General features: G+C 39.6%; 2 protein-coding genes across 9 annotated transcripts; both read right to left on the bottom strand.

Moving 5' to 3' along the window:
- Positions 1–6,342: 6,342 nt before the first annotated feature.
- tmprss2 (transmembrane serine protease 2) lies at positions 6,343–16,210 on the bottom strand. 6 transcript variants are annotated; one of them, XM_044222773.1, is made up of 14 exons: positions 15,984–16,206; positions 14,832–14,873; positions 14,418–14,610; positions 13,927–14,019; positions 13,716–13,793; positions 13,470–13,599; positions 12,911–13,027; positions 12,704–12,744; positions 12,317–12,485; positions 12,020–12,192; positions 11,820–11,915; positions 11,438–11,580; positions 11,140–11,292; positions 6,343–10,135 (listed from the first exon to the last, which is right to left on the bottom strand). In XM_044222773.1, the coding sequence occupies exons 2-14, from the start codon at positions 14,844–14,846 to the stop codon at positions 10,127–10,129; spliced, it is 1,410 nt and encodes a 469-aa protein (XP_044078708.1). In that variant the 5' UTR covers positions 14,847–14,873; positions 15,984–16,206; the 3' UTR covers positions 6,343–10,126. The 6 variants fall into 6 exon arrangements, with proteins under 6 accessions (XP_044078708.1, XP_044078706.1, XP_044078707.1 ...); XM_044222771.1 differs by having other exon boundaries at positions 14,832–14,860; XM_044222772.1 differs by lacking the exon at positions 15,984–16,206 and adding an exon at positions 15,199–15,931 and having other exon boundaries at positions 14,832–14,876.
- A 737-nt stretch (positions 16,211–16,947) lies between these two features.
- On the bottom strand, positions 16,948–24,265 carry acat1 (acetyl-CoA acetyltransferase 1). 3 transcript variants are annotated; one of them, XM_044222775.1, is made up of 12 exons: positions 24,115–24,265; positions 23,419–23,466; positions 23,212–23,329; positions 22,897–22,992; positions 22,250–22,350; positions 21,666–21,809; positions 20,823–20,973; positions 20,643–20,738; positions 20,029–20,142; positions 19,330–19,394; positions 18,260–18,417; positions 16,948–17,381 (listed from the first exon to the last, which is right to left on the bottom strand). In XM_044222775.1, the coding sequence occupies exons 1-12, from the start codon at positions 24,163–24,165 to the stop codon at positions 17,261–17,263; spliced, it is 1,263 nt and encodes a 420-aa protein (XP_044078710.1). In that variant the 5' UTR covers positions 24,166–24,265; the 3' UTR covers positions 16,948–17,260. The 3 variants fall into 3 exon arrangements, with proteins under 3 accessions (XP_044078710.1, XP_044078712.1, XP_044078711.1); XM_044222777.1 differs by having other exon boundaries at positions 24,105–24,215; XM_044222776.1 differs by lacking the exon at positions 24,115–24,265 and adding an exon at positions 23,851–24,012.
- Positions 24,266–24,517: the final 252 nt, after the last annotated feature.

Here is a 24,517-nt window from a genome sequence, read left to right as displayed (position 1 = left end):
AATATGAAAAAGTGCTCCTGTGGAAAGGCTATCACATATTAATTTACTTATATTGACCCAATAAACAATTTAGCATAGGTAAGGTTTTGCCCTCTCAGATGGTACCGACATCTGGTCTGGCCCATGGACTACATGATTTAGACCTGAAAATCTGCCAAAGGTAGCTTAAATATCTCTGTGTATTAGATAATAGTTCCTTCAAACACTACTTAGGAGCTTACTACAAGTATCTATTGGTGGCCAGTAGTCCAGACACACCCCAGGGAGAGGTTATAAAGAAAGAGAGATGATTTCCAGGGAAGGCATTTTCCCGATTTTGAACGACAGCAGTCTATTACTTTAAGAGGTGATAACCACTAAGAAACTGCCAGTGAGCAAGGTCTATCATATCAAAACATAATCTAGGCATGTACAACTAGAATTTGCCCACCCAAATGGTACCGGTATGTTAAATTTTGGGTCTGAGCCCATGGACTGAATATAAAGAACAACTTTCAATGGCTTTTTATCCAGAAATACTCAGATCCAAATGAGTTTAGATATTTCACTCATGTTTATCACACCAGTCAAGCTAGTCATCATTCAAAACTGTGCTGTCAAACCAGCTGCCTTGAATATATTGAACATTACGCAGTCAATTCTCTGCAGCCTTCATTATGCTCACTTTGTCACATCCTTCAAACAGAGGTTCTCAGTACAATGAAAATTTTGTGTACACCATTTTTTCTGTAATACACCAGTAAAAAAGGCTTATACTTTCAATCATATTTAATTTTAAAGAGCAACATTTTAGATTTTAATGTATAACTTCAATCCTGTAAATACTTACCAGAATTTCCATCTTGGTGAAAAAGTTTCTGCCAGTCAGCACATTAACTGATAATCAAAACATGACGTAAGTGACGTAAACAATGAATCTTATTAAGTATCTTGTGAATGCATCATAAAATTATTCTCAAGATCTGCAAAATAACAAAGGCAGAACTGCACAACATTTGGAATTACCCTTATGTGTTGTTGGCTTTGCCACTGGGTGCATGTGACGTGTAATGCAGTTATAGTTAGTATATTGTTTTATTTTTTCTAACCGTAACTTTGATTGTTGCTTATTTAGTCCCAAATATTTCATGTCATGAGAAATACTCATTAAAAAATCAAGTTTTCAGGTGCTTTAACTCTTTTCCCCTCAGGTGACTCCTCTCAGGCACGTAAACTAAATCACTGAAAGTCCTGCAGAAGATGACCTCCATGAAGTAATCAGGATTATGGACAGTGACAACGGTAACAATCTCCCAATCTATCTCTTCTGATGAGGAAGAGGAAGGTGAGGTCAAGGTTGTTATTGTGAATGATGGTAGAAGTAATGGCATTCCCTTACTCTCCTCCTCTGATGAGGATGAGTTTGAGGAAATGGTCATCAATACATGGATAGTGACGGGGAGGAAGAGGATGATACTGATATGGAGGGCTTATCTGACAGGACCAGTGAGGAGACTGGTTATGACACCATGAGTGAGGATGAAGAAGACTTAGAAGATGATGATGATAACAACATCAGACCTCAATCTCCTCTCATCCAGCAGCTGCCACCAGAACACTGTTCTTCAACAACTGATTGTCAGTCACCCACAGGTACCTGTTCAGCATCAGAGCTTCCCGAGCAGCAATCGGAACGACCTGAAGAGCATTTTCTCTTGTAGCTCTTTTGCAGAACCCTCAGTTTCTCAAAGGTCTGAAGACTCGGCTCCTTCAACCCCAGGCCACAGCTCCTCCACAAACAGGAGATACTGGCTGGGTCATTTTGAAGGCCCATGGTGGTGTGACGACAGCGTCTCTGATTAGGATAGTCAGCCCTGTATGCTGCAGGAAACAGTAGGATTGGAAACCTGGACAATCTTTGCCTTTGGTAGGGCTGGGTCTGATGGGGCTGTGGATACCCCCGGTAGCGTCTTGCACCAGGACCTATTTGTACCTGGAGACTGGATTTTCACTTTGAATAATAATTCCTTCAAATAATCATAATCATAACCATCATGAGGGGAGTCCCATTTATCCATCTAGATAGACAGGGTGTATAGGACTTCCCTTCCAGGCCTGGCTGCAGGACAGCCCCCTGTTTTCCCTGATCCAGATCACACTTTACTGCTTCTCCTTCACCTTGAATGGAGCCAGCTGAGGTGTTTCAGTCATGATATACCTCAGTGCCTCCCTGCAGAGGTATTCTGGGCACCTATGACCAGGCCAAAATCATGCTTAGTGTGCGCATTAGCATTCTGGCTGGCATGAGCCACTTGCCATCATAGCACATCATAGTAAGCTAGATTGATATTGAAATATCATGGCAATAAATATGTGTGTGTGTGTGTATGTGTGTGTTGGGGGGTAGCCTGGGGGTTTAATAGGGCTCAAGTGGATGGGAGGAGCTCCATCACTGGACCTACTGTCATTCACCATGTGGGGAAAAAGATAAGTATGTGTACCTATCCGATAGCAGAGGTGTTTTTTATCAGTGACAACATTAACAAAAGTCTCAAGTTTGTATTTCACTAATTTAACAGTTATTTTTTATTTATTAATAAATATGTCATTCCTGCCTGTGGCCATCAAACTCTTTAACTCCTCCCTCTAAGTGTCAGTCTATATGACCCTAAGTCACTAAACTGGACATTGGACCATTAACATCACTGCAATACTTGAAATAATTGTGCAATGTTCTGTGTTAATACTGCTGTGCAATATACTCTTTTCAGTTTAATATTCCCTATTTATTGATATTTATTCATACTTCTATTACTGCTGTGCAATATCCACCGTCTCATAATAATCTTAATAAGCTACATTTAACTTGACAGTTCATGCACTATTACTTATTACTTATATTATTACATTGTATTATTATACCGTACATACTTATCATCAATCGGTAAATCCACTTTGTACTTTAAACTTATTTTAATTTTATACTTATATCCACTTGGTACTTAATTTATCTGACCTGTATTATAGTGTATTATATTTTTTGCTTAGTACTTCTATTCCTGTATGCACTGATGTGATAGTGAGCTGCTGTAACAAAAGAGTTTCCCCTCGGGGATCAATAAAGTATTTCTGATTCTGAAGTATTTGCAACTCCAAATAGCCATAAATAATAAGCAAGTGATTAGTCAAGTGCTTAGTTTCTCACATCTTCATCAGTAAAGTTGTCCTACGCACTATTCATCATTTTAATAAGGTCTGAGTTTAACATTATACATTTATGTCTTGGCTGTATGCAATAAATATACATGAACAATTGAACTGCTTTTGCACAAAACATAAATATGCATCATCCCATTGTTTATTGTTTACTGGGAACAATTAATGGGGATCCATATTGAAATGAAATACGTATAGTCAACAATGTTTGCAAATACGCTTCATTCAGCAAACAACGTTACAACACTAACATTGCATCAAACAATACGATTACATCAAAACCATAGATATACACAGTGGCCCTGAGGGTCAAAACTCTATTACATTTCACAAAAAATACGACGACATTTCAGATTATGGAAAGTGTGGGACAACACTTCTTGTTTGTGACTGACCAGAACCCAAATCAATTCATTCACATTTTGTAAAATGTTGTTTTGTGAAATGTCGTGTTCTCTGAAATGTCGTTTTCTGAAATGTCTCGTGTTTGCTGAAATGTTGTTGTGTTTTGACCCTCAGGGCCACCGTAATATGTCATTTTAAACTGAAATGAGGCTTCTGCAGACACTGAAACACTTCCCGTGACCACCGCCGACGAACATGACCCCCTCCAAAATATTGTTTTTCGGTGGGGGGCAGATTGAATGCCGTCCTGCGCAGAGAGCAGCTGCGCACATGCCCTTTGGATCAGGTTGTGGATTGCCAGGTTGAAGTAACAGATTGAAATTGTATGTAGTGTGTGTATTGTGTTTCATAGACTATCTGGCAACTAGGAGGAGCTAAGAAATGAAATACAATATTTATAAGTATGCTTTGATTTAGTGTATAATCACCTGAAAATGAGAATTGTTGTGTTTTCATTACCTTAGAATAAGCCGTTTTTATAGGGAGCAGGTCCTCTTCCACGGAGGTCACCATGTTTCTACAGTAGCCCAGAATTGACAAACCAAACACTGGCTCCAGATAGGGCCGTTCGCGTTTTTCCAGAGTTAAGTGGCCACCGTAGTTTCTCCTACATGCTTGGAAGGGGAGGGTGATGCAAGCGGTATCCAAATGGTTGCAATCTGCAAATCTAGAAACCGCTAGATGTCATTAAATCCTACATGCTGGACCTTAAAAATTCAGTCATTATTTATCTTACTGACTCTGTTGTATTTTTATAAGGAATAGGAATCACTTACCTATAATTCAAAGATTATTTACCTCACTTACTCTTTTGTAAAAGTAATTCAAAACAACATTAAGAAAAGTCTCCTGCAAGTCTTCTTATTTATCACTTATTTAATAACTCACTGATTATTTATCTTACTCACTATGTGTCAATGGATGCACCAGATGGCAGTGCAGCAATAAGTAATGACAACTTCAAGGGAAACTTGTGTACTGACATAAAAGATCCTTCTGTGGTCAAGAAGTTAACATTAACAAAACGTTATTACAACAGAAATTCCTATCTCACATGACTGCAGCAGAAAATTTGGCTCATGTCTTTTGTGTTCAACAGGAGCAGAACTGCAAGATATTTTATATTGCGACATTACTTTGAAACATCACTAAAAATCAACAAATTGGTAAGTAGTACACTGTAAGTTGAGTTCAAGAGGTAGTGACTTTTCATTTTTATTCATTTTGTTCTGCTGCTTTACAATTATTCATATTTTTGATGATTAGAGCAGACAGAGCAGATGGTTGTCTATCATGCTGTTGAATCAAAGAGTCATGTCATGTTTTTGACTTGACGTGTTGTTGTGATGCTGGAGCTGTGGAGGCTATGCTCTGCTACGTCCAGCAGAAGCAACGAGCCTTCCCCGGCCTTCAGGATTATATGCACAGCATCAACCTCCCGACAAGAAGCAACAACATGGAAGACACAACATCCGGGGTTTCCTTGACAACAGAGAAGATATGTTTACTACCGACCAGAGCAGAAAGATGGACGAACACAGGACAAACTGGGGAACAGTGGTGTTCCAGTTGACTAAGTAATTCCCTCACTAAGACCACAAAAGTAGCAATAGTGACATGTGTAAAGTGGTGACAAGCTTAAGTTAACACTATATATGTTTATGACATTTCTCATGGCACTGGCTATATTCCAACAGTCAGTGTGAAAGACGGAGCCTTTACTTGGTGCTACAGCCGTCTGTAGTGTACAGCGTCTGGCTGTTCGACGCAGCTCTGAAATGTGATGTCTTTTGGTGACTGCACCAGTCTGCCACTATGTGGCACTAGACAACACACTTTATGCATCACGCTGAAGGCTATCATGCGTAGTCCACACCACAAAAATTGGATCATCTTTGCATGGAAGGCTTACTTCCTGGTGCCAGTAGGTGGCGCTGTGACTTAACGTCATTATTGGCCTGTAGATGTGATCAGGATGGGACTCTTGTCAAACATGTGAAATCAGAGGCAGATTGGACGGTGTAAACTGAAGTTATAGCAACTTCCTGTTTAAATATTACTTTCTGTGTTCACATGTGGCGCTAGAGAACACACACAAATAATGCTTGCTGGATATCATGTGTAGGCCACATCATGTTAATTCGATGTAAATCGGATGATGTTTGTCACAGAAGACAGTAGGTGGCACTATGGAAATAACTAAATATTCATATAGCTGTTTTCAAGCCCCAGCAGCACAGCAGTCCACTGGATCGCTCTCTGTACCCTTCTTCCCTCCAGACCCCAAACCCTGTCTGAAGAGCCAGTGAGTCAGCAGTGAGCAAAGGATGACAGAGGTCGGTCCATCCCTAAACCCCCACCAGTCAAGAGGACGAGGAGCGCACTGAACACAGGAAACACACACACACACACAGAGAGGAGAGGACAGAGAAGCTAGTGCAACCATAAAATATTTTTTTAGAAATCTGCATGATTCACATGGGTCACATTTTCAGCTCGGAATAGCCGTAATTCCGGATTAATCCAGAAAATTCACATCCCTGATTGCTTATTTCTTACTGCTGCATTTGTTTCTACAGTGATGTTTGAGGTAGCTGTTATGTTGTGTTGTATGTTTAGTCGCGGCACACCTTTCACTGAAATTACGTATTCAGTTCATTTTGCCATAGACACCGGTGTTACAGTTGACCACTCTGGCAATGTTAACAAAAGTGAAAAATAATTAATGTATCTGCCCCGTGATTCGGATCCACCCCAATATTTAATGGGTTCTGCTGACAGACAAACAAACAGGACCGAAAACATAACCTCCTTAGCTGAGGTAATTAGGTGGTCACCAAAAAAACTCAGCGGAGTCATTACAGAGGAGAACATCATTAGAATCAACAACATGGCATGATTATAAAGTCTGTTTATTCTTCCATCCAGTTTGGCATTTAGCATTCAATAGGCATTTTCTATTATGAAAACTTTTCTTTGTGAAAACCCAATGTTCAATTTCCACTACTGTTGGTGAACGACCAAATTAGCTAGTTGTCACTATTCTAAAGCAATACTTAAATGATGAGAAAAGACCATTTCTGGATGTTGGTTGGCAATTTGATAGCCTATTACTGTACGTCTCAAAAACCAATACCATAAAACATAAAAAATAGACTTCTTCTTCTTCTACGTGGATCTATATGGTAATGAGACAGCAACTGAAAAAATATTCTGTAGTGTTAATTTGCAGCCAGGCAGGGAACAGTAAAACATACAGTGGAAATTCTTTGTTTTGATTCTGTGGGTACAAAGCAGGTGATCTCCATACTGGCTCTTTATCGCTTCCATTTGCCATCCCTATAACCTTTATTTCTGTACTTTGATCCAAGGTTTCCTGGAAATGATCATTAGCAACCATCCCATGAGTCATATTATTTAGTGACCAGACTCATAAAGCACCTTTCCTGACATTACATCACAAAGGGCTTCACAATAATAGAGCTAAAGTGCAATGAGACAAAACATGGGAAAAATAAGCAAAGGTACTGTAAGTCTAAATGTGCATCTTCAGCTGCTTTTAAAAGGTGTCCGCAGATCTTTAGTCCAAAGGGAATACATTCCAAAGTTTAGGAGCCACGGAAGGTGACTGAGCTCAAACGCCTTTGGTTTTAGAGCTTAGTACCACCTAAAAGCCAAAGTGACCCAATGGTGACAAAGGGATGCATAGGGTGGGGGCCTGACTACAGAGAGCTCTACAGGTTATCCAAAGGGTTTTGAATTCAGAATTAGATGGGGAACTAGTACATATCAAAGATATACACCGCTATCAAACTAGATATAGTGTGGGATCTTTAGAGAAGCGAGCACTCAGGCAGTACATCTCACATGCTATAACCTCAGTAACACAAAACGAAAAGATATAGTTGACATGAATGGTTTTCTTAAAACAGATTGAGGAAAGTTTGAAATAGTTTGAGGATACACCTTTCTCAAATGTCCTGTGTGTGTGTCAGCAGATAATTCCTTCTACTTTGAATTACACATCACATGTAGACATGGACAGTGCAGACTCTAAACTGTTCATTGACACAGTAACCTGCCAGTACAATATCAGAATGCTGATAATTGTGTATGAAAAGGGCGTGCTAGTGTCATTAAGCTGTAAATATGACACACATAAGAAGTGAATTATGTTAAAGGCCTGAGTGTGAGAGTTGATTCTTGACCTTGGAAGCAGTAGTTAGAAAGAAAATTTCACTGACTTTTCTTGTGAGCTTTTAACCACATCTCACAGTCTTCCTCAGCAAATAGAGTATGCTCAGTTATCATCATGTGAACAGGTTGATGCAGGAATTAAAGTGGGGTGTAACCTTCTTTCAAAGGGAAATTTGGATATGTGTGCTTGTCTGCATGTCTCAGCAGCTATGGGGCGGTGGAGAAAGAAAGCCAAAGATATGAAAGTGTGACGTAAAATTTAATCCGAAAAGGGCGATTATTTTATGCCCAGTTCAACCTGAACAGGTTAGCGAGAAAGGGAAGCAGTGTATGCGAGGCTTGTCTCGTAGCTGGTGCACTTAAAGGCCTGGCTAGCTGGATGCAGTCATGCTAATGCCCTATTTTGCTTTTTTAAACAATGGGGACAAATCGAGCATGGACAGTTACAGCAGTGAGCAATATGAAGCCCTGTCTGAGAAAGTAAGGAAACATGAGAACACCAGGACACACATGGACAATTCTGTCCAGCTAACGTTAGCCACATTAGGCAGAGCGAACATCGCTACGCAGCTGGACAGCGGCCACAGGATGGCGGTGAGGAGGTGGATACAAACATTTTATCCAAAATAATCGATTGTGTGAAGTTTTGTGGGGCTTTTGAGTCGGCCTTGTGTAGGCATTATGAGACTGACTCCTCGGACAACCCTGCCATTTTCAGGGGACCGGTGGATTTTGTTGCAGTGTGCCGGAGGAGCACCTAAGACAGCTAGTTAACTTAATGTTACCGTTTTTAAAGGCAGTCAAAGACGGTAACGCTACAAATCGAGCTGTTGGACTGCATTGCTGTCACTGCTAAAGGATTACATTCTGGAGGAAGTCAACTTCGCTGATTTTAACGCCATTCAAGCAGACGAGACTGACATTTCCTCCCACTGACAGCTGGTGCTTGTGCTAAGCTACATCGATGCCAACAGTAACATCCAACAGCGGGTTTTCGAGTTCATTACCAACTGCCGACAGCATCGCTACTGCGCTTCAAATGGCCAATGATTAAGCAGGTATCCAGCAGGATGTACTCAAACTCTGACTGGTAGTGTACATTTGTTCATTTTCAGCCCCAGTGTATGTTTTTGTGCGATGCGCAGTTAACATTTTAAAACAAATCTCAAATAATTCCATGTGTTAAAGGTCAACTGATATTTACAAGGTTGTTTATATTAGTATTTTGGGTATTTCCTTCTGTTAACTGTGTTGTATTGGTTATCAGGGACCCCACAATTTCTTAATTATAGTATAGCATAATTCAATTTAATTCACTTGTGAGCAAACGTTTGCTGGCATTTACTATCTCTACACCTCAGAGCGCCTGACTCCCATGCTTATGTCCATTCAAGTGTCTGAGCCCAAGTTGCTAGTACAACCGATCACACTGAGAATCAGTACTCCAGTTCATTTCATTGTTTTGGCTTGCAGGTCCACATGGCTGAGGTATATTTTTAAGCCAAGGTTAAAATATATGAAAATATTGGATTTGCATGCAACAGGGAGCAAACACAAGGACCTCAGTGTCATGTTGCTCTGCTTCTGTTGGCTGCAAACACATTCACCAAAAAAACTTGATAAATTGATATATCGAGAGTCCCATATGTCCATTCAAGTGTCTGAATAGCAATTTATCACCACTAACTGCCCTTTATGTTTACTCTCCCGATCTTTACCTCCCTATTGGTTTCCCCAACAATATAAGGTCCATAGGGGCATCACAAGAAATAAACATTTTCTATTACACGTTTTATATTATACTGAAATCGCCTGTGTGGGGGACCAAAATACGATGTCCTGATGTGTTTGTCAAGGCATTGCTTACTGCTTTATTTTATGTTGGAATAAAATAATTGTTATATATTTAAAGTAGGAATTCCTTTTTGATACATTCACATTTTTGCATTAAATCATACTGGGATGTTAGCTGAAACTGACTGGATATGGCACAGCCCTACCTGGAACATTTTCCACCAGCTGCCACTGCTACAGGACATTTGTCACACAATATCAAATTGAAACTCAGCTCTTTCTGCAAAATTTGTTTTATTACAACAGATAAATCTTGATTTTGTTCAAAAACAAAATTCAATCTGTACTAAGTATATATAAATAATGAAATGACACATTAGTTTTATTTGTACAATATTTTGTTTTTGTTTTTTATGAAAATCTTCCTGATCAGTAAGTTCCCTCTGAGCTTCAGATTTAAAGTGCAAAGTGTGTGATAAAGTATGTACCGCTGAATAATGAAAGAGGTTTGTCTTCAGGGTCATCCAGAACTCTGTCACTCATTCTGTGGAGATAAAAAAAAATACAATTCAATTTATGTAGACTAGAATAATTTATTTGAAATCATTACATGTCACTCATCCCTAACCCGCTTGATTCAGATAGCGTTCACCTGCTCTAAGTCTCCTACATTAGCTATTACACCCTTTATCAGTTGCTTGCTGTCATATTAAGTGGGCATTTGTTTAGCACACTGTACAAGGCTTTTAGCGCCATTTATATATACTTATTTATATTAACACTAGATCTAATGATTTCATGTAATATGAAAAAGTTGCTAGTACAACCGATCACACTGAGAATCAGTACTCCAGTTCATTTCATTGTTTTGGTTTGCAGGTCCACATGGCTGAGGTATAGTTTTGGCCTTTGGTTAGTGGACCAAGCCAAGGTTAAAATATATGAAAATATTGGATTTGCATGCAACAGGGAGCAAACACAAGGACCTCAGTGCCAACAGCGGGTTTTCGAGTTCATTACCAACCGCCGACAGCATCGCTACAGCGCTTCAAATGGCCAGTGATTAAGCAGGTATCCAGCAGATGCCTACACCTCAGAGCGCCTGACTCCCATGCTTATGTCCATTCAAGTGTCTGAGCCCAAGTTGCTAGTACAACCGATCACACTGAGAATCAGTACTCCAGTTCATTTCATTATTTTGGCTTGCAGGTCCACATGGCTGAGGTATATTTTTAAGCCAAGGTTAAAATATATGAAAATATTGGATTTGCATGCAACAGGGAGCAAACACAAGGACCTCAGTGTCATGTTGCTCTGCTTCTGTTGGCTGCAAACACATTCACCAAAAAAACTTGATAAATTGATATATCGAGAGTCCCTGTTGTTAGTTCTTGCCCTCTGTCTGATAACAGAAGACCTATTGGGGAAATAACTCTGAAATAACTATCAACTGCAAAAGATAACAACAATGTATTTTGAAAATTCTAATCACATTTGTACAGAATACAGAGAATTACTGTATATCTCTATTGCATTAGCATACTGTACCTGCATTTGATCATATATCCACTCGATAAAGTAGGTTACATTGCCATAGACTCCTGGTTTGTTCCTGAAAGCACATCCAATCCCCCAGCTGGTGTCTCCTGCCAGCCACCATACATCTCCCTCCTTGACCACCAGGGGCCCTCCACTGTCTCCCTGCAGCACACAGGAGGAATAAACATCTCAGGTGTGTGTGTAGGTGTGCGTGTGTGTAGGTGTGCGTGTGTGTGTGTGTGAGAGAGAGAGAGAGAGAGAGAGAGAGAGAGAGAGAGAGAGAGAGAGAGAACAAAGTCAGACAAACCTGACACGAGTCGACTCCTCCCTGCAGTTTGCCGGCACAGATCATGGTCTTAGTGATTTCTCCGTTTAACACCTGAGGTCTGTTACAGGTCTCTCTGCTGTAAATGGTCACCTGGGCCTGATTTAGTCTGTCAGGGGACGGCCCTGAGAAAAATTAATGATTGTAGAACCACAGTTAGCTCAGTCAAGCAATAAAAAGCACTGTTCCATTACTTGTACTTTAAGCCTTAAAAATCAGGTGCCCCCTGAAATATTTGAGCAAATAATCTACAGGGAGGAAAGAAAAGTAAATTGTTTGCCAGGTTCTTAGTCAACATATATATTATGCATTTGACTAGACGTGGAAAGTTGGAGATATACAGTACACTTAGGGTTTGACTCACCAGATGACCGCAAAGCTCCCCATCCTGTAATCCAGGCTTGATGTCCAGCAGAGAGATCCACACCAATGTTGGGGAGACACACAGGCTTCACTGTTCCTGAGACAAACATGTATGTTGCCATTATCAATAAAGAAATTAACTGACAGTTCACATCACCATTTAATTAATGAAATATGAATTTTACTGTACTAAGTACTTACTTGTAAATGTCAGAGGTGTATTGAGCTTTAGGAGAGCAATGTCATTGTCATTGTTTTTTGTGTCAAATTTTTCATGATTGATGATTTTGTTAACAGTTTTGCCAGGGCCAAAGCTCATTTGTAACAAGCTCAAGTCACCAGCGTATACCATCCACATTCCAGGATTGGAGTACCTGTCATGAGGGAAAATAGTCAAACATAGGGAAAACAAATCTCAAAAGACAGTAGAAAAGCAAATATGAACAAACATGCAAATGGCTTGCAGGGCCCTTAATTCTGTAAAGACCAGGCACTCACGCTTGGAAGCAGTGTGCAGCAGATAGAATCCAGTAAGGGCTGATAATGGAGCCTCCACAAATATGTTGACCATGAATCTGGAGACTGACTTGCCATGGCCAGGCCCCACTTACTGCCTCCGTACCACCCACAATACGAGTACTGGGGGCTGCTGAACTCACTCCACATTCTGAGGATAGAGGCAAAGAGTTTAATAAAAAAACTTAAGGGGTCAAAGAAAAAAACTTGAATTCAGGTGAAGTCAAAGTTCTGTTCTCTTAGATTTGGAAGTACCACTGTCTGGCTGGCTAAATTCCTTTTTCAGAACAGCTTTGTACATTATCACCTACTGTAAATTCATACATATTTCAGTGGTGTAGTTATGTGCCAGTTAAAGCAGTAACTTACCAATACAATGAAGCTTGACAGCTCTGGATGAGCAACTTTGGCTGCAAAGGAAAGGATGACAAAAATTGATATTCAAGATAATCACCATTTTTTTCAGAGGTTTAAATTACACAGTGTGTAATAACATTGATTCAATTTCCAATGGAAATGTAATCACTGCTGTACTGTGTATAAAGCTATTATCCGGTGATAGGTGGGGTGGTATACCTGTAAGTGAGCTGTGAATGTATATGTGATCCATGGTTACTCCCAGGCTTCAGCTTCATGTATCCCTTTGAGGCCAAAGAACCTGCACTGGTTTGGGTGTAGGACACATAATCCTGCCTGTGGGACGGACACCAGGACGTGATCAGTGAGGTAAGACCAATATACTATACTCAGCTGGAAGTGGACCTTTAAGAAAAGTTTGGATATCAGCCAGTCAGGTCATCCAATGTTAATATGACTACAGCTATGAAAAATCTCTAAAACTAAATGTGTGTTGTGGGTCTCTCTGCTTTATGTTGCTGCTAATCTTAAATCATTTCTGGTTTCCAGTGCTTTTAGCGTCATATGAAAGTCTAAATCTCTCAGAGGCTTTTATACATTAAGAGGAAAACACTGAACAGTTGTAATTTTGGCATGGAAGTTCTAAGGTACCAGCAGCAATATAAACTCTGGCTTTCAAAAACCCATAAGTCATGCTGTATTGTTGACTTGTATACAGCAGTGAGACAACACTCTGAAGAAGGGGGATTTGAACAATAGTGAAGAAGACAATCAGCACCTCTTGTACCCTATCTGCTCACACACAGCGCTCCCGTAGTTGTTGTCCCAGTTTTCAGCACACACCGGCATCCACGTATGGCTTTCAGAAGAATAACTTTGCAGCATGAAGTTGGTCCCGTGGAGGCGAACTGTGAAGTAGAGAGGACAATATTATTCAGCCACCATGCTGATCACTGATGTGATGCACAACGGCAGATCCAGTGTGTATGTGTGGCAGATCGGGGGGTTGATTTTAATGTCTTACAGCACCGAGATTCATCCTCTCCGTGAGAGCAGTCCCTAACACCATCACACCACTTCCCCAGTAAACACTGGTAGTATACTGCAAACACACACACATATACAGTATATAGTACATGTATAGCACACAGGAATCTGCTGAGATGATCATCACACAACTCATGTGACGATAAAAACCATTTGATGCAGCCACAAAGATCTTCAAATAAACTTACAGAAGTACCAGAGCAAGAGGCCGACCACCGCCAGGATAAGAAGCACACACAGAGATGCACACAGTATACGTTTCCAGTGACATTTCTTTATTCCTGCAAGACAAAATTAAAGTCATTGATACCGCCGTCAAATCCCACATTCCCAATCACCCAGGCAAGGGGAGGGTCCAAGCTGGGGCGTGCCTTACTTTTTAAAAAAAGTGAACCATAAGGTTCAGCTACTCCGTGCCAAGTAAGCCTGCAGCAGCAAAAAGGGTGTTTTATTGCTCATGAATTCCACTTTTTTTTCATTTGTAAAAGGAGAAATATGTTATTTCAAGTTACTTCATCTTGCTGTAAGTACATTTTTTTTATAATTCTGTGAAACTATCGTAGATATTTTCATTCATATGATGGATGTGGATATTTTCCTTATGACTGACTTGAAGTCATTGTTTACCCACCTTTTTATTTCATGTGGTATCACTTCACAAAAGGCTCAAATACTGTACCTTTCTTTTGTCCTGTGTTATGTGGTGTTCCAGGTATTACAGTGTGGTGAGTGTTGATGGTTTTAGGAGTGACGGCAACATAGCTGGGGGTCCCCTGTGGGAGGGGAGGGTATATACCCTGTGGTGGGGTGTATGGAGGGGGTCTTCCTTCTTCAAGCTGAAACCCTATGTTGTCATAGGTGAGACCATTTGCCTGGAGGTACAGTAAAGAGATAGGAATAAAAATATTTTCTATAGAAAACACGAGGTAAATGTGTGATCTGACTTTACTCTTTAGAAAAATCATTCATTTCAGGTTAACAAATGTGGTGAGCAGTGGTGTGAAAACAGACAGATCACATAAACAGTAAACTGGTAAATGAAAACAATGTATACCCAGATATTTAGAAATGTGAACTGAAAAACTGAATTTACCTGATTATTATTCATACTGGTTACACAGCCTGGGGAGGGAGACTGCTGGTCATAAGTACAGTATGTGATGCACCGTATAGCTAAACTGTAGTATTCATTAAAGCAATATTCATAAAACAGAAAGATTTGAGCAACTTGTTCATTAGAAAGCTAGGTCACAAGAAGTAACTACCTAAACATATTAACACATATCAGAAAAACACTTACAACGTCCAGTTTTTTAATAAACAAGCTGCAAGCTGATTTGGGAACTGTTCCACATTTCAAAAATACAATACAGAAGATGCTCACACGTTACCTGAGCAGGCTGACTTTCATAGAGCTTACAAACACATTTATCTGCATTTTTCACTAGATTTCCACCTACCTTGAAATTCCAAATTCCTTCAGCGCTCTAGTTCTGTCTGTCCCTTCACTCCCTGTTTCTGTCTCTGTCTCGTGTTCACGCCATTCCTCCATGTAATCAACACCCATGACCACACCTTTTTTACTGTGCCAGCCTGTTGTGCAGGACTTGATTTATACAACACTTCAAACATGAAGGCCAGCGCTGATACTCATCATCTGTTCACAGAAGTCTTTAAGATAGGGTGAATGAAGTGAAAACAGCGAACACAGGACTGTGTTCATCCAGCAGTGGCCATCCATTGATTTGTGATAGGAAAACCTAATTTAGGAATTCAATTCAGCAGTGTGACATATAGTATGTATACTGTGATTAACATGTACCTATACTTATCGTATAGGTTTATGGTAACTTTGAGCACCAATAACAAATTCCCTCGTCAAAAACAGCCCCTCTCTCACTCATTTCACAGAACAATTCGTGCAGATGGAAATATTTGTTGGCCACGTGTCTAAGCAAGACATATAAAATCGGCTCTTTCTAATCAAAACTACTGTACACATAAATACTGTACAAAAAACTGAAATGAAAATGTTCCATAAATCAAGTGCCAAATTCTTGAAAATGATTAACATATTAGGCAATGTTTTCCTGCAGCCAAAGCTGCCCCTCCCTGTTATAATCACAGTGCGACAGAGGAGGAATCGACAGGTGACAAGTGTGTGACATACCAAAAGCCGTCATTCAGACAGGGCCTTACAGGATTAAAAAAAGACGTGAAAAGATGTAATAGATTTGGTTCTTACTTAAGGCATGCTATTGTTCGTCCTCCTAAAGAAAAGCGTCTGCTGTGTTTAATCAGTAATGTCCAAACAAATGGGCAAGTAGGCTTCAAAATACTGATGGCGGAAGGACTTTCAGACCCTGTTAACATTTAACTCAACGTTGGACTGTTTTGACTGGCAGGAACAGGAAGGAATGAGAGACAAGGGTCATCCAGTAAGAGACTGAAGAACATAATGTCTTACTGAGTGACATCAGCTCAACATTTGCATACCTTTTAACATACTGTATTATATAAGTTCATAAGGGGGATGGATAACCATGCAATGTACAACTCCTATGACAACATCAACAAACTTTTGCTTGATGAAATGTGTCAAAAATGAATTATTGGAAACAAAAGAATTCCCTGACAGGGAATGTACCAAATGAGAATTAAAGTGAGAATCACATAGTTGAGTTAGAGAATGTTGTTGGTATATATCTTCATTACCTTTAATGAATTAGTCAGTTCATCCAAGTCACAATTTGTTCCCCCCTTATTAAATTCAATTTAATTCACCTCCATTGTATTGAGGTAACAGCAGAAATTTTAAAGTTATCTCAAACCTCCAATTGGTGAAACCTGAACTAACCCCATAAACCAATTACTAATGTTAAAACATATGATAGCAGCAACAACAACAAATATAAATATAACTTATAAAACCTGCTGCGTAAAGGCAATATGAGCGCCACAGAACTCAGCTCTGACATGTTACCTAGTGCAACATGAATAGAGTGCATTTAACATTACAAGGAAAATTGTGCATCTAGCAGCCAACTTGAAAACTACAGTGCTGACTTTATTACTGTAATATAGTATTTTTTTAGATTATGCATAAAAATATTAAAAACCAAAGCAGTGTATCTGTTGTTAAACTTACGGAAAATGAATTATTGTCAAGCCTTTAGTAACAACTCCATAATCACAGAAGACCAATAACAGTAGTTTCATAAAAACTATTTATTTAACCACTTCAGAGTTAAATATTAATCATTTCTTTGCACAATATGCTTCATCAAACAAGGGAGTGTTTTAAACAAAGGGGTGTTTTAAATACTTGAGTCGTGATGTCATGTGAGTCGAGTCCTACTTTGCTGTTTGAGTAAGGCCACTGGCATGAAAGTTGTAACAGATGCATTCTTCACAGTAAAAGGGAATTTACAGTCGCTTAACCATTTGGAGCCAACAGGAAGTCAACACACAATTTAACAAAAGAGTGCATCAGGGGGGGAGACAGGTTTCCTATCAAGTTCCCTACAGTTTCTGGATCAGAATAGATGAAGCTCCACCCCCTCCATTGCAGATGCCTGCCAGCCCGTACTGGCCTGACTGCAGGTTGTGCACCATGTGACCCACGATTCTCGCCCCAGACATCCTAACAGGAGAAGAGAAATAAACATAAGTTGTAATCCATAACATTTTTTGACAATTGTAATTTCTCCTTAAGGCAGTTCTAAAATGCTGCTGTTGACGACATATTTTCTGGGAAAGTGCATAGGGAGAGATACACTGAGTTTTCTGCAGTGCCTGTAGTTTTGTTTGCCATGTGGTTGCTACTCCAGGTGGTGGAGGACACGAGAGAAGCTGGCCTTAAGAGGCCCAGTCACTATTTGTGCCGGACATGTTATCCACTGCAACATGAACAAGTGCACTTAATATTACAAGGGAAATTGCAGCATCTAGTGGCCAACTTGAAACTGTACTGTATGATGAGGCCAACTCCATTAAAAGCACAAGTTTTTGATGATCAAGTAGCAAATGAACCATCTGAAATGACCACAAACAAAAAATGCTAATTGAATAATGTTTTGCAAAACCAAGAAACTACTTAGTTGAAAGGTTAAAAAGTGAAATATCTGCTAACCATGTCAATTTCTTTTAAGTGATTTGATGTCCATAGTGTTATGGTGGTATGAGGTTTGAATATGGGCCTGAAATGTAAATATACTTAGTGGAAAAGGATACTTTAGATAATTTGTCTGAACTGCTTTGTCAGTTACAGCTCATTCCTTTGTTTCCTACTCTACTGGATCAGATAACAAAATGGCAAAACAAAAATGTATTTCTGCAGGGGAAAGGAGGAGGTAGAGCATTAACGGAGGAGATATTCTTGAAAAACCAGTCACACCTTTTCCTCATCTCAGCTCATTATTTCCTGGGAAAAGCAATATTTGGCAATATTTTTGTTATTTTCTCTTCAGTCCAGGTCACATCCCAGATCTCTTCCAAAACAATGACCAGCCAGCTGCTTACCCAATGGGGTGTCCCAGTGACACAGCGCCCCCGTTGACGTTGACTTTTGCAGGGTCAATGTCCAGCATCTTGATGTTGGCCAGCACGACCACGCTGAAGGCCTCGTTGATCTCCCACATGGCGATATCATCCTTCTTCAGCCCTGCTGCATCCAGGACCTTACAGACACACGCATGGTGGAAGCGTTAGAACACACTAACAGAACTGCATCCAGAAACAAAGAGTGTGCTTCAGGATAGAGCACAACTTTTGTCATTTTGGTAAAATAATTCTTACGCTTTTGGATTTTTAACATGACAAAATATTTAAGATATGCCACTGTTTTGAACCAGATTTACATTAATTAACGTGGGTTATAAAATTCTGATTGTGCAATTTTATTTTGTGCATGTTTTATCACAATACACATAAACATATTTAAAAAGGAAGCAATATATAAACACTTCCACGTTCACTGCCCTGCCAACACTCATCTTTTGTGACACCCGGGTCTGCAAAATAAAACAGATTCGCTAAACTCTGACGCTAAGGAATCTGTAATCTCTCCTCTCTCCTATTAGCAAAGAGCCGTGTACAAAACATTCCAGCAGCAGCTTCTCATTTTTGTCGCTCTTTAACGTTCAGTGAGTAACATGATGGCAACATTAAACGTGGCTGTCGTCGGGTTTATGCGCTCTCTGTAGCCGGCGTCTGTACTCTGCCACACCTGTACTCAAGACTGTTCATGGGGTAAAAGAAGCATCACTCTGTAACACCATGTACAGTGTTACTCCAACAGAGTGATACATCTCTCTAGCAGATCTTGTCACATCAGTTTCAGGAGTCACATTCTTCCAGTTATACTTTCATCCAAATCATATCAATAATTTTAGCTTATCAACTTTACCAAATTTCTGAACCAGGATTCAGGATTTGGATCAAGAAGCTTGTGAAAATTAATGTGTGTAGCCACAGCTGTTATTTCAATGTGTTAAATACATATTGAATCGACATTTAGGTAAATATAGGTATCGGATTGGCCAAAAAAAACTTGATTGGGGCATCCCTACTAATTACATGCTCATACTCACCTTTGGTACAGCATATGCAGGAGCAATTGGGAAATCAATGGGTGCAACTGCAGCATCAGCAAAAGCTATGTAAAAACATACAACATATCAATCCTGCAATTTAACAAAAACTATGACAATTGTGACACTCTAGCTTTAAAAATATGCTGTTTAATGATGCGGTAACAGGGAACACAAACAAGTGCCTGTTTTATTTTAACTTGACAAATAGCCATCTGTATTTGTCGTTACAGAATGTATTTTCTCCACTTTTTTCCTAAATGTAATCAAAATAAAAAGGCTACCCTACACTGTCCAACACTCTCAGCTTGTTGAGAGATTTGTGTCGGATTGATGTGTGTCTCTGGTTATAAAATGTGTTAGCTGTGAGCTTAGAATAGTGTATTAAAATCCATTTTTATTTTTTCTATTTTAACCTGATGATGGCTTTTACATTACACCTGTTCCTCATGACTTTTAGAAAAATGAAATAAAATAGAAATACGTTTTCTATGTTTTAATTGCCTAAACATACATCCAACAACCAGCAAACCTATTATTGCTTTCAACTAGCATACCAACCTCTCTGACTATTAACTTGCAGAATAAATGCAACCCAAGAGTCTTACGTTTCATCTGCAGTCTTGCCATGTGTTAAAACCTCAATTTCAGTTAAGCACTGCAAGCACAGCTGTGTGTGTGTGTGTTTGTAAAGCTTACAGACAATCCTGGCCAGTGGCGTGACGTTGAGTCTCTTTGCAGCGTCTGCTGTCATTAAAACAAGAGCAGCTGCTCCATCGTTCAGTGTGCTGGCATTGGCTGCTGTCACCGTGCCTAAAAAACAAAATGTACATTAAAAACACAAAAGGAAGCCAGCATTCTGATTACTTTTTTTTTTTCTTTTTTTCTTTTTTTTTTTTTTAAATTGAGTTACTTTTGTCTGCAACAAATGGTGTTGAAATTGACAAGGACATCTGTCAAAATGGACATGTGATTACATTTCAAAGTTAATGAGCAGCAGAATAGTACGACTTGAATAACAAGCCTAGTGGTATTATGAGTAATTACTGGATGGAAGGTAAATAAGTAGCAGAAAAATTATAAAGATGCAAAATAAGTGTAAATAACAAAATCCTTATATGCACTGTATTTGAGAGGGGCAGGACTTTAGATTATTTTTGCATTTCATGGAATGGGAATGAGAACAGATGAACAAATATGATGTTTGACTCTGTTCTGTACAAATCTGTTTAGTTTGACAAAAAGTGCATTAATATTATTCCCAACTTAGGTAATGAATGACTGAATGAAAGTAATTGCAACAGCATCATTACCATTCTCTCTCTGGAACACTGCCTTCAGTTTGGGAACTTTGCTGAAGTCGACCCGCCTCCACTCCTCATCCTCGGACACGACCACATCAGGTTTGCCTACAAAACCACGTCAACATCAGATATGCTGTGCTATTTAAAGTAAATAACCAATGTCAGCAGCCCTAGATCAACTTTCTGTACCTCTCTGGGGAATGCTAACTGGTACAATCTCCTTGGCCAGCGTGCCAGACTCATACGCTACTTTGCTGCGGCTGTATGAGCTGATAGCGTAGGAGTCCTGCTCCTCTCTGGTGATGTTGCAGTTCTTGGCTGTGTTCTCTGCACAGTTGCCCTGTTAAAGACAGTAAGGCAAAAGAAACAGAAAATAGATCAAATATGAAACTGATGAAGTGACACATTCACTTTACGTGATGAAAAATGACACAAGGGTGAATTTATAGGTCCTCTTCCAACTCATGCTCTGTAAACACACAATGCATGAAATTACAGATGACTTAGATACACACGTGCTGTTTCACACACACACACATTTCTGTGGCAGCTATATGTTAATGTATTATTAGGATATACATATCATTTTAAAAGATAAAACTCACAATTAAATGAAAAATGACTTTGTACACCAATTTCTCATGTCATAATATACAAGTGAATACAAAAGTATAGAAAAGGTAAATCCCATTATTTGTACTTTTATTGCCTCCAAATCAAATAATTCAAATAATATGAAAATAAAACTGGCTTCCTGTACTTCTACACTATTTTAAATGCATTCCATGATCCCCCCTGCACTACGTCTAAACCCAACTTGTATTTCTCAACCGGAAATGCATCTGATTACAGACGCAAGAAGCATTTCAAATACCATTTCACTTGGAATTTTATTCTGACTTTCTTACTGCATTTTTCCATATTTTCAAATGCATTCAAATGTTACAGAATTATTACTAGAATTGTATAAAAATATATTATGTCTATAAAGAGTTTCAACAAGGTAATATTTAACAGGAGGTTGACAGTTACCATGTGGAATTTGTTGTAGACATCAGTGAGTCCATCCTTGACAATGAGGTCTTCCATCCTCACTCCTCCGTAGGCTGGGGTCTCTCTGGACATCACGTAAGGTACGTTGGACATGCTCTCCATGCCTCCTGCCACCATCACATCCTAAAATCACACACAGACAGCCATGCACATATCTGTTGTGACAACTATAGTGTATTGCCCATTGTTTGTCTTGCACTGAACCTCAATTCATGTTACGTACACATTGAGTGTTGGATGTTTACGAATTCATAAGGTCACTTTTTCTGTAGCTTATGGTGTTTCACAGAATTTGGTAATTACAGCCATTCTGTCAAAGAACTGAAAGATGTGTAGTTTCAGTCCTAAGGGCAAGTCTATGGTGACCATACTGTACTAGCTTGCAAGTTATCAAACAGCTTCTGGTAAACAAAGCTTGTTTTTGGTCAGAACAAAGTTTTCCATTATCTTGTCGGGGATCAGATTTGTGTTTTATATGTACAGTAAGTATGCATTACGTCATTTTACCTGCAAACAGCCTCTAGCACGTGGAAGAGAGACAGTGTATTTAATGCTAATGCTACCTGGTGTCCACACATTAGACTCTGAGCTGCCATCATGATGGACTTCATCCCAGAGGCACACACTTTGTTGATTGTTGTTGCTGGAGTGCCGAGGGTCAAACCTGAAGATACAATCAGAGACATTTGCATGTGCAAAAATCAATAAATAAAATAAAAATATCCTGACCAATCCTCAGTTATGCTTTTGGGTGTCAGTCTGGCAAAGGAGAGCCGTATATATTTGACAATGGTATTATATTATTTCACAGGGATCTTTGGTGTGGGATTAAAACAGAAGTGTCTATCATAGCTGTTATGTTTCTAATATGTTTTCACATTAGTTTCCAACCTTCCTGTAACTTTTTATATCAATATGATATGAGAGGCCTCTGCTTGCTTGTGTCACATTGCAGCTGCAAGCTTTTGGTTTTCATATTTCGTAGCCTTGGTCATGCATGTATGATGTGTGGCTTTCAGATCATGAATGTATACAGAAGGGGGGCCCATTAGCTGCTCACAGTCACCTTTAAAAGGGGGGAAGAGATGGCAATCCTGCTTTTTGTACCTGTGTCAATTATTTCTGATTTGTCAAGTGTGTAGCTTGTGTCTGGACATCAATATTTTGGTGCAATGCCAATGAGGGTGAAAATATACCAGTGTGGTCATACCTGCTCCAAGCAAGGCTTGTCTTGTGGGGGCCTGTCCTTCTCCTGCCTGAAGCACATTGCCCATGTAGACTTCCTTAACCTCTTCAGGAGCAATTCCTAAACACAACAAACATTACGTCAACTCGCTAAATATACACAGCTATCTTCTCTCTGATGCAGTAATGCAAGTGAAACTGAGAGAATGGGAAAAATCAGATCACTTGTTACATCTGGCGGATTAGCTTAGCCATGCTTGCACAAGCCTGGTGATGACTATGATCAGCTGGTGTTACATTTATGACTTTTCTCTAATCAAAGTGAACCACCTGAACACACCTGCTTTGTCTATGGCTCCCTTAATGGCAATGGACCCCAGTTTGGTGGCTGGTACTGCTGCCAGGCTGCCTCTGAATGAGCCCATTGGAGTGCGGACTGCACTGACAATGACGACTTCCTGAAACCACGCATTAAAAGTCTGCATTATAATTTGCAGTCCATCATTTAATTGTGATAAGAATTTGACATTTCAGTTAGTGTACTTACATTGAGAGAAGGGCGAGATGTGTAGGTTCTTGAGAGGTACTTGTGAGCCTACAATAACAGGATAACGATATGGATGACTCATCTTCCATACACGACAGAGTTCCTATTTCTGAGCCTATTTTTCCAGTCAAGTCTGCTGTTCGACCTGAAGCTCCCTGATACAATTCTGGGTCACATTTAACTCAAGCTAGTAGAGAAGCATGAGAAATACATTAACGTTAGCTAAACTAACAATAAGGGCACACACAGGCAGGTAACATTAGCTAACAGCGGCTAAAATAGCTATTTAAGCTAGCGTTGGGTGTCGTCAGTCAAACTTGTCCCTGTCACCTGCTAAAAAAAATCCTTTTAGGCTTTTCGTATTTTCAGTTAAGCTGGTTCCTGTTGTTGCTGTAACTGTTAGCTTCTTACTAATTTTGTTGAGAAACGTACCTTGCTGTTACAGCGTGGAGAAAAACGTAGCCCGTGATGTGAGACAGCTTCACTAAAGCACCCGAGCCACCTGTTATCAGGTGCTTTCAGGCTGTTACATTACTTTAGTCAAGGACGCTCCGCAGACACAAAAAGGTTAACTGAGCTGCTGTTAACCAGGGCCTTGTGTTTACAGCCAGCCAGACTGTTGCTAGAACTCGCATTATGCGATATAACAATATAACAGACAAACCCAAACAGATTATTTTACACACCCTCACTTACCAGGCGCTTGCAAATTTGGGCGTGCATGGTTAAAAGTCCACCGGATGACATTTTTGACTGGGAGACAAAAGTGACTCACACGTTAGGACCCGCTTCACCTTCAGCCATGCAGCGGGATAAAAACATCCGCCAATCACAGTGAGAGGTGTGTTCCCGCGACGTCATCGTCGGCTGAGCATTATGGTTGTTGTAGTTTTACCAATGAACTCACAACCATATAACTGATTCCACTGCACCAGACATTTATCTTAAAAATATATGGTAATATAAATATAAATTACTTTCAGCATTAACACATATAAAAACTATTTGAAATATATATATTTTGAAAGAATTATGTTTTTATGTTCACATTTTTGAACAGAATATAACTTCTACATGACACTTAAACTGGAACTGGATT

This window comes from Siniperca chuatsi, linkage group LG14 (genome assembly GCF_020085105.1).
Source record: "Siniperca chuatsi isolate FFG_IHB_CAS linkage group LG14, ASM2008510v1, whole genome shotgun sequence".
In the NCBI taxonomy this organism is placed as follows: domain Eukaryota; kingdom Metazoa; phylum Chordata; class Actinopteri; order Centrarchiformes; family Sinipercidae; genus Siniperca; species Siniperca chuatsi.
The sequence above is the reverse complement of the archived record's forward strand: the minus strand, read 5'-3'. Positions and strand labels throughout refer to the sequence as shown.